The sequence below is a fragment of the Gracilinanus agilis genome, chromosome 6, assembly GCF_016433145.1.
Source record: "Gracilinanus agilis isolate LMUSP501 chromosome 6, AgileGrace, whole genome shotgun sequence".
NCBI classification, from domain to species: Eukaryota; Metazoa; Chordata; class Mammalia; order Didelphimorphia; family Didelphidae; genus Gracilinanus; species Gracilinanus agilis.
In genome coordinates this window covers 228,986,281-229,000,524 of record NC_058135.1, presented here as the reverse complement: position 1 = coordinate 229,000,524, position 14,244 = coordinate 228,986,281, and the positions used below count along the sequence as shown (strand labels likewise).

Below are 14,244 nucleotides of genomic sequence, written 5' to 3'. Positions count from 1 at the left end.
TGGTTGACATTGTTCTGTTAAAAATTTTTTACATTGACTTGGATAATAGCATAAACAGTATGCTTATCAAATTCACAGATGACACAAAGCTGAGAGGAATAGCTAATATGTTGGACAACAGCATCAGGATCTCCCTTTACTAATCACCCTCCCAATCTCAATAGAATATGAGTCTGGACTGAATCTGTTAAGATAAAATACAGTAGGAGAAAATGTTGTCTTACACTTGGGCACAAAAAAATTTCCATATATAAATAGGAGGCCTGAATAAAAAGCAGCAGTTTATCTGTGGTAGTGGGGGCAGATCTAGGCGTTTTAGTGGACTCTAAGCTCAATTGGAGAGAATAGTATGAAAAGACAGCCAAAAAAGCCAATGAAATTTCAGACAACATTATAAGAGGAAGGGCAAGGAAGGTGTTTTTAATGCTCTTCCTTGGTCAAACCATATCTAGATTATTGTTTTCAGTTTGAACACCACATTTTAAGTGCCATTGACAAGCAGGAAAGAGTAACTAGTATGTCTAAAGGCCTCAAATGAGTTGAGAAAATGGAGAATGTGTAGCCTGAAGAAAAGATTAGAGAACACTGATGTCTGTCTTCAAGTCTGTGAAGAACTGTCCTCTAGAAGGGGCCTTCAACTTGTTCGGCTTAGCCCAAGGGAAGAACTTGGGGCAGTCGCAAAGATATAGATTTAGGCTTGATATCAAGTACAATGTCTAACCATTAGAGTGAGCCCAAAGTACTGTAGAACAAGCTGATGGGAATGGGCGAGTTCTCTCTCATTTGACATCTTCGAGCAAAGGATGGCTTAACTCGTATTAGGGAAGTTGAAGATGGTTTTTTCATTCACACAAATCCCAGTTCTACCACAAACTAAATGGATTATATTGGACAAGTCCCTCCATCTCTCAGGACACTGATTTTCTTCTCTATAAAATGAAGGGGTTGGACTAGATCCTTCCACATTCTGTGACTATAATTCTATAGAAGTCAGATGCCATGAGAGCTGGGAGTAGAGGAGCTAAACCAAAGATAGAGAGAAATTTTGAACAGGGAATCTGGATAGGTCCAGGTTGAATTGAATTGAAAGGAGAGACAGTGCATAAGTAAAAAATGAATAGTGGGTTGAAGGTGTGAGCGATAGATGTAGCTGAGTACTAGATGAAAAGTGGGTGCAGGAGGGAGGGATATACTTTCTCTAGGGAAGTTTGCCTCTAAGTGGTTCTTATTCTTTGTTGGATTCATGTCTTCTCAAAGGTAGCAAAGTGTGAGGAAATCTAGGCATTGCTGTGGGTAGATGCTGATGCTATCTTTGCTCTCTTATAGGGCCATGATGATGACTGCATGTGATTTATCTGCCATCACCAAGCCGTGGGAAGTCCAGAGTAAGGTCAGAACCTTATGCCTTATTCTTTGTGGTTTTAAGCATTCTATACAAATGTTTAACATAGCATTAACCTGAATTCCATCCTTCTTCCCTCCCTACCAATATTCAGATCATCTCCTAAGTAAGTAGGAGGCTGCCATAGGGCAGACAACCATTTATATAACAAGATTCCATTACAAGAAGAAATTTAGGTAAATGGTGGTGTTGAAATAGGGTTAAGGATTATTAGGGCAGAAGAAATCAGTGGCCAAGAACAGAAAAAGTTTCTCAGGCTTGGGGAAAGCTTACAATGATTCTATATGAACCTATAAAATCTAGCAGAATTAAATTCTCTTCTCTATGGTGCATAGGTAGCACTGCTGGTGGCTGCTGAGTTCTGGGAACAAGGTGACTTGGAAAGAACAGTGCTTGATCAGCAGCCAATTGTAAGTATTGTATCTGCATTCCATACACCTACAGTAAAGAAACTGAAATTTAAATTTGAAAAAGACCCAAGCAGCCTTCCTATGTATTCCCTAAGGTTCATTCAGCATAATTTTTACTGCTAGTATCCAAATCCCACTTATCCATCCTTGCTTTAATGATGTTAAATGATGAGGCTAATCTGGAAAGCCATTTTATTTCATTTTATGTATTGAGTACCTATTGTGTACACAACCTTACTTTATGCAATTTTCTGATTGGGGATTAATGGAGAGATGGAAAAGCATAAAACTTGTTCCCATTTCTAAGGGAGCTAATAATCTGGGTGGGGGAGAGGGGGAAGAACAGGAACAGCCAACCTGGGCCAAATCCTGAGGGTGCTTAACAGGAGGGCAGACCAAAGAAATTAAGTACTTGCCAAGATGGACAAAGGTATTCAGTATTAAAGCTGGAATTTGAACATAAGTCTCTCCTGGTGCCAAGTTCAGCCCTCCTTCAATTACTAGCCTGCCTTTGTAAATACATGATACTGCACAGTCATGACTGGACAAGTAGGGAAATAAGCATTGGTTCTAGAACAGCAGATCTAAGGCTAAAATAAAAGTCACAGCAGGAACAACAGGTTCAGCAGACAAGGAGCAGTCCTACAAAAGGGACCAAGGAGCAGAGTGAGCATAGCCAACAAGACAAGTTGAAATTCTGGCATCTAAAACCTTAAGCCAGAAATGATCAGAGGAAAGGGAGTGTCTCTGTTAGGACCACGGACAGCTCCTTGGGAAAGGGAGTGTCTCCTCAGGACCATGGATAGCTCCTTGGGACCTATCAGAGACTTTGATTCTCAACCATCATCTAATACAAGCCACTGTAACAAAACCAACAAGTCATCAACTCGACCTCTGCCTGAAGACCTGCAAGGAGGGGGAAACCACCACCTCTCTCAATAGCACAATTCTGCTTTTGAGATCCTCTTTAAAGCATAGAAGCTTTTCGAGGTAGCAGGGACCTTTGAAATAATTTGCTGCTCCAACCTCCCATTTTCCAGAAGTGAAAACTGATATCCAGAGAAATTAAGTCATCTGAAGGTAGTCACAGATAATAAGTAGCAGAGGTAGGACTCAAACTCAGATCATGTAATTGAAAATCCATGGCTCTTTTTTTTTGAACTTATGGTTTCATTGCTGTGAGAAACTCCTGGTATGGAAATTCTCTCCAGCGATGTAGATCATAAATTCCTCTTTAACTTGCATTTTAAGTAAGTTGCCAAGAATAATGAGAGATTAAAGGTCTTGTTTTTGATGATAAAGGTAATTTGTGTCAAGGGCACAAACTGAATCCAGTTCTTTCCAACTTCAAAGTCAGCCCAGATCTAACTAGCATACCATTTTTGGGGTGGTTAATAATTAAAAAGTCCTTCAAGGTTTACAAAGCATTTGTACATATATTATCTAATTAGGTAGATAATACAAGCTTCCCTGCCTTCAAAGAACTTATAGTCTAGCAGGTAGATAAAACACAAAAGATTGAAAATCATTATATATAATATTAGATAAGTGCCTTAAGGAGGTGCAAAACAAGGTACTATGAGGCTTCTGAAGAAGATATTTACCTCTAAGTTGGGATTCTGGGGAAGAGTGGTGAGGCAAGATAAATAGAAGATAAATTAAACAGAACAGAATGATCTACAAAGTACTCCTGTCATTTGATACCCTTAAAATAAGGCTGAATAATTGGGACTTGAATATTGTCAGCAAAATTATGCCTTCTAGGACAATACAAAAAAAGAAAATTGCAGGCCAGTTTCTCTTGCGAACAAAGATGGAAAAAAATGTAGGTAGACTGTTAGCAGACAGAACACAATAGCACATTCTAACAATTTTCCCCTAGGGCCAAGGAGAGTCGCTCCCTGAAAACTATTATCACATTAACAGGAAAAGTAATGAAAATCTTATAATTGTCTCCATGGAGGCCAGGAGAGCATTAGACAAAATCCAATGTCTGCTCTTGATTAAAAGTCTAAAAATAAACTGATAATGGAGGGGGTTACGTGACATGACAAAGAATATAGGATATTCAAGACCAAGAACCAACATTACAATGGTTGGAGAAACACAGGAGTACTTTTCTTTCAAAACTGTAACAAGATCAGGTTGTCCCAGGTCACCATCCAAATTTAGCCCAGATATGTTGGTACTGATGCTAGCGATGATGGAGAAATAAATTAATAATGATAATTAGAATAATCCTTGCAGAAGGATCATTTCTATCTGAACATCAAAAATATGAGAATGAGATAATAAATAATACATTTATATAGTGCTTTAAAGTTGATCAGATACTATAACATACATAATCTTATTTAAGTCTAAAAACATCCTTGTAGGGTAGGTATTATTATTATCCCCATTTCATAGATGAGACTAAAAGAGGCCAGGTAACTTCCATGGTCACACAGTTCAATAGAGACAGAGGTGGCACTTGAACTTGAGTCTTCCTGACTCTTAAATCCAACATTCTTTCCCCTGTAGGAAACTAGAAAAAAAATAGGTAGGAAAAGGGAGAAGCAAAAATAACCTGTGGTGCAGGTGATCTGATTGGTAGCAAGAATAATCCAGGGAATCGGCCTCCAAAATGATGAAAGAAAATAATTGAGTTCAGCAAAGTTGGGGAGATGAGAAAATCCACCAAAATCAATTGCCCTCCTACACATTCATGACACACAGCTTGCAGATATAATAGAGGAAAATTTCTGTTCACATTGGTGACAAAAAGTATTACATTCTCAAGTATTGATTTAATTCAGCACATTCAAAGAAAACTATAAAACCCCAATGGGAAAAAATCAATGGAGAGATGCCTCTGCTTGCTGGAATGATTAAATATAGGAAAAGTAACAATATTTTCCAAGTTAAAACATAGGTTTAATAGAATACCAGCTGGACTCCGAGCCAGAGTCTGTAGAACTTTAGAGTGAAATTTACCTCAATAAAGTCGATAACTTATGGGATGTACTCACATGATGATGGCAGATTTGTCCAATAAGAGACTAAATTCTTACATAGATTCTTCAGAATCTCCTCCCTCCAAAGACCCTCTTTGCTTAGTTGTCTCTGCCCCAGACTAGTCTGTCGTCATCTCACGAATCAGTAATCTCTGGAATATGGAAGCATTCCCTACCACATCAGAGCTAAGTGACTACCAGAAAGGAGAACAATCCTATGTTTCCTTTAAACTACTGGACATATCATTAGACTTTTAATCCATGGACCCAAGCTAGTTCTTGCTCAGGCATCCTTCCTTTGCCTCAGGCCTTCTTATCCAGTTAACCTCTTGGCTACTTTGTGAAAGAAAATTCCCCAGAAGAAGGGAAATGAGTTAACAAGAAGATATATAAATCACAGGATAGAAATCTATGGCCTTGTAAGAAGGAGGAACATGATAGAGACTATTCGGGTGAAGACAAAAGGAAAGAAACAGAAGTTATAGTATGGTATGTTGTAGATTGTCTTACTATATGGAGAAAACAGATGACGCTTTCCTTATACAGATCAAAATTTGCTCAGGGTTAGGCTATGATAGAGATGGGGGGGGGGGGGGATTTTCAATTCTTCAGATATCTGCCTAGCAGCCAATCAATTCTTGATTTACCTTCATCTTTTAGAAGGCAGGTAATAATGAGAAGAGCTATTCCTACAAGGAGGAAACTTGAAAGAAATTAATCATGACATTTTAGAGTTGAGAATGATTCATATATGCAATGGGCTAGATATATATATAGAACCACTCATGCATGCTGATTATGACACTGTAAACATATCTATATTAAACGACCAGAGCTCAAAAGGAAAGTCCAAGGATGTGAATAATTTACAACAGTACTCTCCAAACTTCTTTGATTCCATGTCTCAATCAGAAAAAAGTTTACTGTGTACTCAAAAAAAGCATATTTACTTATTTATAAATTATTCACATATACTATTGTGCTAATAATTATGTGTATTATAAAACTTATGCAAAATAAAAAATTTAAAGGATGATAGATATATAAATGAATAAAATATTTTATTAATGGTACAAACTGTTTCCAGTAAAAATATCAGCGATAATATTTTTAGTGAGAGTAATATGATTAAACATGTTTTATAACTTTTGAAAATCTTGATTTAAGAGTTGTGGCCCAGTCATTTGAGGGGTTGGTTCTAAATGCAGTTTATTTTAATTTTTTAACCCCTTACCTTATACACAATATAATATTGTATATTGATTACTCAGATACTGAGAAGTATCTGAGGCCTATTTTGAACCCAGAACCTCTTATCATAGCTGAAAAGAACAGCTACAAAAAAATACACATTTAAATGAAAGAAGTACATTGTTGGCTGCACTTAGTAAATGGTCATGATCATTTTTCAGTTCCATCCACCAATTTTGCAAAGGTTTTTGTTAAAATTTGGCTAGTAAATTTCCATCTTCCCTGCAGTCACTCGGTTTTTCTTACAGACTAATTGGAACGTGTTGTGTTTTTTATTTTTAACAAATGGGTTCAGAATCCAATGAAACTCTTTATTTGGAAGACTTTAAAACAAGTTAGAACATTCTTAAATTTTAAAAAATGTTCCAGTATGATATTTCTTATTGGTGACCCACTTATGTTGTTTTCATCAACCGAGAGAGAAGAAAGTTAAATATCCAGAGAGAGAGAACTTGGAAATTTGCAACGTTAAATGCTATAGAGAGGTCCAGAAGGATAAGGCTGAGAAAAGGCCATCAGATTTGGCAGTTAAGACATAACTGATAATTCTGAAGAAAACAGTTTCAGTTAATGAAAAATCAAGGATAACAAAACGGGGGTGAGAGAGAGAGAGAGAAACAAGAGAGAGATGAGAGAGACAGAGACGGAGAGACAGAGAGAGAGAGACAAAAAGAAAGAAAAGAGACAGAGAGAAAGGGGAGAAGAGGGGAGAGAAAGGGGGGAGTAGGGAAAGAGACAGAGACAGAGAGAAAGGGGAGAGAGAGACAGACAGAGACAGAGACAAACAGAGAGAGAGATAGAGACAGAGAGAGAGAGAATGATGGTGACCTGAAAATAAATAGGGGAATTCGGAAGAAGGGTACAAGGGGAAGGATAACGTAATGAGTTCTTCAGTACAGATCACAAACCAACCATGTCTATGCATTCATTTTGTCTTATTCTGTCCCACTAAAAATGAGAGAAGGGGAGACAGGGCTCTAACTGCTTAACCACTGACACATAGCAAAGCCCACCAGAGGTGCCTACAATAGGCAGATTTTGCCTATACAGCTGCTAGTTCAAGAACCTGGTTGGGTAATTACCATCCTGAAAGTCTAATACCCAGTGCAGAAAGGGAAAAGTTAGGAACTTACACAGTCCCACCCCAGGAGGTCAACTTTGGAAGTAGGTAGACTAAGAGAATATTGCTTGTTAATGGGTGAAGAGGGTAATGTAACTAACTGGGTTAGAAGGAAGGCTGAATGGCTATTGGAGAGAGACTGGGATAAAACTCATCTTACTGCATTGACTGGTTACCCCATGAAATCATACCATAAACCTCACTCTGTAGACCACTGGTTTAGAGTTTATGATTCAAACAGTCCTTTCTCGTGGGGAGTGATGGGGTAAGGTCCATTTGTAGAACATATTCTGAAGCTATTTTCCCAACTCCTCACTCAGACTAGCAAATAGATCTCCCAGAAAGTAGCTTCTACTTCCTCCCTTAAGGTTCTAGAATTCTAGAGGGAAGCCTGAAGGCCTGGGGGAGATATTTCTTAGAGCTATAACTCATGAGTCCCTCTCCTACATTAATGGGCTTCCCTCATTGATTATTAAGCAATATCAATTACTCAGACTTTATTAGCTTTTAGAAAAGGGATTTTACTAAGGTGATAACAGTAAAACCAAAGGGTACAAAAGTCTATGATCCATTTTCCCACAAGTACATATGGAGCCTAGGAGAAAGCAGATTCGAGCTCAGAAAGCACATATAACAAAGGAATAACTTGTACTTCCTGGAAATCCCTTTGGGAGAGTGTCTATATGTAAAGTATAGCTTCTGCTGGGTTCTTTTTAGACTCTTGAAGCTGCATTGACTCAGTTTATCTAATTTACTCTTGGCCATTGATGAGAAGTTTGAGATCCATTGACTTTCCTCTCAGAAGTTCACAAATCAAAGGATCAAAGCAGCAGGCAAGAAGACAGAAGTGCTTCCTTCCTACTGAGTTTCCTTCTCAGGACCTCACTGTCAAAAGTTCGAATGCCCAATTCCACCTGGTTTACCATTTTATGCAAAACTTATAGAGATGTCACTGTGTTTCTTCATCTTGTCCCAACATACCTTCACCCCATTTTATCCAATAGCTTTCAAGGACTTCTCATACCTAGTCCAGTGCTCTTGATGGATTGATTGAATGACTGGTTTGATAGATATGTCTAGGCCTTAATCATATCAGGTTTGATTGGACCCCCATTCTTACACATTTTTAAATAATAGACAATTCTATTTTATCGGATACTAAAAGCTAGTAAATGTAAAAAACCCAGAGAGACTCCAGGGAAGGAGGAACGGGTGTCTTCAGTAAGCTATGTCAGGGCTCTTGGGATCTGCCCTGGAGACCTGTGCTACTGTAGGAATAATAAAGGCTGTACCTTGAGTCCTCTGTCCTCACCTGAACTTCTGTTTTCCCTCCTTTCTAAGCCCATGATGGACAGGAACAAAGCTGCTGAGCTGCCTAAGCTGCAAGTGGGGTTCATTGACTTTGTATGCACATTTGTGTACAAGGTAAGCATACGATCAGTTCTCTCCAGAGGTTACTAGGAGGAAAGGACTGCTCTCCATATTTGCTTTTTAATATCACTCCCTGACCTCCCTATAACTTCCACTCATTGGTCCTAGTTCTGTCTCCCAAAGCCACAGAATATACCCAATAAGATTTCCAGTAACTGCTTCTGCCACCCTCTAGGACCCTCCCTTGAAATAAAAATGCTTTTAAGCAAAACACACCAAAACTGCCCATATCTGCTGATGTATTCTACATTCTTCAACAACAGTCTACCACCTCTCTACTGAGAGAAGGGTCATTATGTTTCTTAATCAGTCTTCTTTATGTGAGCTTTGCCATCATAGTCATTTGAATCTTTTTTTTTTTCTGCTGAGCTTCAATGAGGGGACTATAGTGTAAGAGGGAATGGAATATTAAAGAGGAACCACAAAGGGTTATGACTGAGGGGAATGGATCAATGAGTAAAGAAAGGAGGACAAGTCAGTGTGAGGGCAAGACAATGAGGGAGAAGAGAACGGTGATAGAAGTGAGACAATGTGCGGTGATGATGAAGAGGATTGATAAGGATGAGAGAGAGAGAAACGATGGTACTATGAATGGAACTATGAGAGAGGCAGAGAGAGTTCCTGAAGTCTTGTGCCATGTCCAGTGGGGTGGTCATCATTACCATCCATAACAATAATGCCTAATTAATTCCCAAGAACCAGATAATCTTTCAAGTCTTGAGTGAGCCTCTCTTCTTTACCTTACACTGTGGAGGAGACAAGGAAGAAGACAAAAGTCTTACATATACTGTAGGAGACTTTTGTTCTCTCTCATGGATTCTCCAAAGCTGACTCTTAGTAAGAAGACACAAGAATTTTTCTTTTCATGGGTTGCCAAAGTTGAACATATGACCTTTTGCTTCCTAAAGGGCTATGTTTTTAAAACAACAACAATTAAAATGCAGATTTTTTTAAAGGGCTGACATCAGGATTTTTTCCTTTTCTGGATGAAATCCATTAATGCTGACCTCTCTTTCTTATCCTCTCTTCCATTCAGGAGTTTTCACGTTTCCATGAGGAAATCCAACCCATGTTTGACAGGCTGTTGAATAACAGGAAGGAGTGGAAGGCCCTGGCTGATGAATATGAGGCGAAAGTGAAGGCTTTGGAGGAAGAAAAGAAAACACAAGAGGAAAGAAATGTAGCCAAGAAAGGTATTGAAGTTGACTAATAAATACTGTTACACTGTGAAGACAAAAATTCATTGAGAACTCCAAGATCTTAGTGTAGATACTCAAAATTAGAAGAGCCTAAATCATCCAGGCCATCCTCCAGCTTCTTGAGTAGGAATCTCTCCTAGAACATTCCTGACAGCTATCCAGCATCTGATTGGACACTACTAGCTATGGGAAGCTCACTACCTAACAGGACAACTCATTCCATTTCTGGTCAGCTTTAATTTTTAGGAAGAACGCCTTCTTTCTATTGAGGCAAAATCAGCCTCTATAACTTCCACCCATTGGTCCTCATTCTGTTTCCCAAGCCACGGAATAAACCCAATTAGCCAAAGTCTACACTAAGTCTAATCTTTCCTCCACCTGATAATCCTTTAGAATGTTGAAGGCACTAATGTCATTCAGATTTTCCATAAGCTAAATATTGAAGGAGCTGGGAATGGAGCTTTATATAAATGGGATGGTCTCCTGTCCTCTTACCAATGTTCCTCCACCATGACTCAGAGATCTCTCTGAGGTCATTATTACCTTTTTACATGAAGGTTACAAGTTCATTTTATTACTCAAAGTCTATATATTGAACTTGGGGCCACACAAATGGTTTCCAACTTTCCTTCTAGTTCATTTTTGACTTTTACTTTCCCCGCTATAGTTTTTCTTTGTCTATCACTCTTGTCCTCCATAGTTTCATTTTTTTAGTGTTATATGGGTTTTTCTCTTTCCCCTCCTATGTTCAATTTAAACCTATGAAATTAGGAAGCCTCTAAACAAGTATATACTTTCTGGCCTTCATTAGAGATTCTCCATCTTTAGTACAAAATACAACATTCCAGTATATTGAACTATAGTCTAGAAAGAGCATAGTGTAGTAGGAAGACACTGAATTTGTAATTGGGGGGATACTTGGGTTCAAATCCAAGCTAAACCATTTAATTCCAAAATATGGAATCTTGGTAAATTTTTTAGCCTCTCAAGGCCTGTTTTCTCTTCAGCACAATGAAGATAACCATGCGTGTGCTCCTGCCTTAAAGGTTGCATCAAGGCACCAAAGAGAAGAAATAAACATTTATTACATTCCAATAATTTGCTAGGTATTGTGCCAAGTGCTTTACAAAGATTATCTCATTTATTCCTCACAGCAACCCCATGTGGTAGGTATTATTATCAGCCCTATTTTACATTTGGGGAAACTGAGGCATACAACGGTTAAGTGATTTCCCAGAGTCACACAGAGCTAGTAAGTGTCTAGTCTCAGGACCTTATCCACTGCTTCTCAAGTCCAAATTCTCAATTGAAAGAACCGGAAGCATTTCCTTCAGCTTTCTGCCCAGGATGCCATAGTATCAAAAAAAGATTTTTCAAGTATAATAACACCTCTCTATCTCGCAGGGTTGTTGTAAGGATAACATAGTATCTGTAAACACTGTGTAAAGCTTAAAGCACTAAGTAAGTGCTTCCTATATAGTACTATCATTAATTGTCAACTAGTATTAGTTTATAGAGTTCGTTCAGTTAACAATCCTCTTAAATAGTTAATGGACATAGTCTACAAACGCCCATGATCACAGAATTTTAGAAAATCCCTCGTTTATCACTCCCCTCCTCTTTACTGGGATTGTTCACCCACCACTAGGCTCCTGGCTGCCAAAAAAATTAGACATCATTTCAAGTTAAATTACCCCAAGTTAAAATGTATTAAATATTAATAGAACAGTCACAGCAGAATGCAGACAAGTATGTGATCACTACAGCATGGGTAACGACCCTCTTCACGATAGCAACTATTGCTGGCAAACATTTCATGTAAAAAAAATTTATTTGTGTCCTGGAAGGTAACTACAGAATTATTACATCCCTGTCCTGGGCTTTGCTAAGGGAGCATTGACTCTCTTGCTAAGAGTGATGGGATTGGGGGTTGTTGGCAGTCCTGGATGGATGGAGAACAAACTAAGCTGATTTGTCATCAAGTCCTTGACAGTTCCTTTATCTTGTCATCAATTAGCATTTCCTGCTCAGCATCTTCTTACTCTAGCGCTTAGCAATCATCCATGTCAGACAAGAAAAACTCCCAAACCACCCACAAAACAAACCACCATCCTCAGAGATGCAAAGGTTAGGAGTGGGAAAGAAATGGAATTTGGGAGCAGACCTTCTTCTTCCCCTTGCTGGTTTCAAATCACTTTAAATTTGTTTCATCTTATACAATAGGAATGTGATTTCACTACAGTAGTCCTACTCTAACAATATAATCTATATGTAATCATAATAATAGAAGCAGTTAAGTGGCACAGTGAATAGAGTGCTGAGCCTGAAGTTGGGAAGGCCTGAGTTCAAGTCCAGTCTCAGATACCCACTGGCTAGGTGACCCTGTAACCTATCTACCTCAGTTTCTTTAAGTGTAAAATGGAAACAATAGCAACCACTTTCCAGGATTGTTGTGAGGACAAAATGAGATATTTGCAAAGTGCTTTGCAAATCTTAAAATGCTATCTAAATGCTAGCTATTATTATTATTTAGAGTTCTTTACAACATAATTTATTTGTATTAGTTTTTTGGGTTTTTTTTAAGAAAGGTTTGGGGCAACAATTATTAAGATATTCCTGCAATTGCTTATACTTGTAAAGGATCATTGGAAGCATAATATGGGGACAGTATGAAGAAAAGATATCTATAAGGTAGTGCCTATATTTAGAAGGGTTAATTTCTTAAGCTAAGTATAACTTAAGCAGAGATAATCAGCTTTGAGCCCTCCGTCTATTTTGTACCCATCCTTTTTCCTAACTGTGGCAAAGTGACCTCTATTTGGAGGTGCCAATAAGAGTACTGACCAGTCTGGCATTGACCCGAGAGAAAAAAACAAACAAGCAAATCTCTGACTTAACTTTTTTTTCTTTCTCTTTTTTTATTGTAGCTGGTACGGAGATATGCAATGGAGGCCCAGCTCCAAAGTCTTCCACCTGCTGCATCCTCTAAACACCCTTCCTTGTTGATGCCCCAAGCTATGCATCTGAGTCTTCCTGTCTCCCAGGCACCTCATTGAAGCTACTGCAGAACTGATGTTTCTTACTGCAGTCTGCAGAGATAAGCAGGTTTCTGGGAATCCAAAGGAAAAATCCAAAAGAATTTTTTTTTTTTTACATTTAAAAAGATGTACTGGTTTTAGTTATTTTTATAAACTATGGTGAAGCCAAGAACTAAAAGTTCAATTTGGGCTTATTTTTAAAAGATTTTCATTTTTAGTAGGAACTACCTCCCCCAAGAGTGTTAGGTGCTGTGTGTACAGATTGGCTAAACACACATATGCACACGCACGTGCACACACACACACACACACACACACACACAGATATTTTAATTCATCTTCTCTTCTTCACAAAATTTATACCCAAATCCCTACAGGTGAAACCAAAACACTGAAATGTAATGTGTAGCTAAAACCGTGAGTCTATTGGGAAACACGCTTGTCCCAGCTAGTCTACAAGAAAAGACCAACAACACAGAAATGGAACCCATTTTCTGCATGGAAATCCCACAATCCATATGTAGTTTAGACTTTAAAACCTTATTGTCGTCAGACCAATTGAGAACTGCCTTAAGTCCTTTTCAGTGGATCCATGATCTCAATTCCTCTAACTCCTTGCTTTCTCATGCTTTAGGATTCTCATCCATATGTTCTCATCAATCATCTCAAACACCTTCCTCTAGGCAGGCCTTCTAACATTCCAGATATCAGCCCAGCTCAGCTTTCAATGGATAACTTAGCCCATCTCATATTCTGATCGTACATCTAGACAGCTGACTTAACTCACTTCAATCAATTTAGATAATCCCTTTTTAATAAATGAGACTTTCCATCATTACAGCAGCCACAGGCCCCTCATAGCAAAGATAGGAGGTTTTTTTTTAAACCAAGAAAGAAATGAAGAGGTCACCAAGGCAGAAAGCTGTTCTCCCACCCCATCACACAGATGAGGTTTTTTCCCTAATACAATGGTGAGTCCAGTGACCTTGTTCTTCACTAACAACAAATACATTCATGGCAGATTAGAGAGGTAAGGGTGCCCGTTATTGAAAGGGTATCGATTTCCTCTTAGCAACCAAGGGTTTAGTTTGTAACAAGTGCCGCCTGGTGGGTGAACACCATGATCATTGTTAGGGTTAAGCTAGAGCTCTAAGGAATTGTATAAATATATTTGCAAGCTACTTCTTTAGCATGTTTAAGAGGCAAGTTTTCTTCTCTTCCCAAAGAGGTAAGCTGTGAATGACTTTGTAAGAGATCTTGGGTGAAAGATGAGAAACTGCTGGAGGGTGTTGGAAGAAAGAGGGCCCTGCCCTGGGAGTGTGGAAACCCTAAGCTCCGTGTATAGCTCTTTGACTTTGGGTAACAATCTCTTGGCCTGTTTTCTCATCCGTAAAATG

At 38.5% G+C, this 14,244-nt stretch overlaps 1 protein-coding gene across 1 annotated transcript in view; it reads left to right on the top strand.

Moving 5' to 3' along the window:
• The window catches only part of PDE6B (phosphodiesterase 6B), an 87,820-nt gene extending 75,022 nt beyond the window's left edge, over positions 1-12,798 (top strand). The window contains exons 9-13 of the mRNA XM_044681800.1: positions 1,327-1,390; positions 1,738-1,812; positions 8,521-8,604; positions 9,647-9,803; positions 12,737-12,798. Of these exons, the coding sequence (XP_044537735.1) occupies positions 1,327-1,390; positions 1,738-1,812; positions 8,521-8,604; positions 9,647-9,803; positions 12,737-12,798 (442 nt within the window). The remainder of the gene's footprint in view (positions 1-1,326; positions 1,391-1,737; positions 1,813-8,520; positions 8,605-9,646; positions 9,804-12,736) is intronic.
• The last annotated feature ends 1,446 nt before the right edge of the window (positions 12,799-14,244 follow it).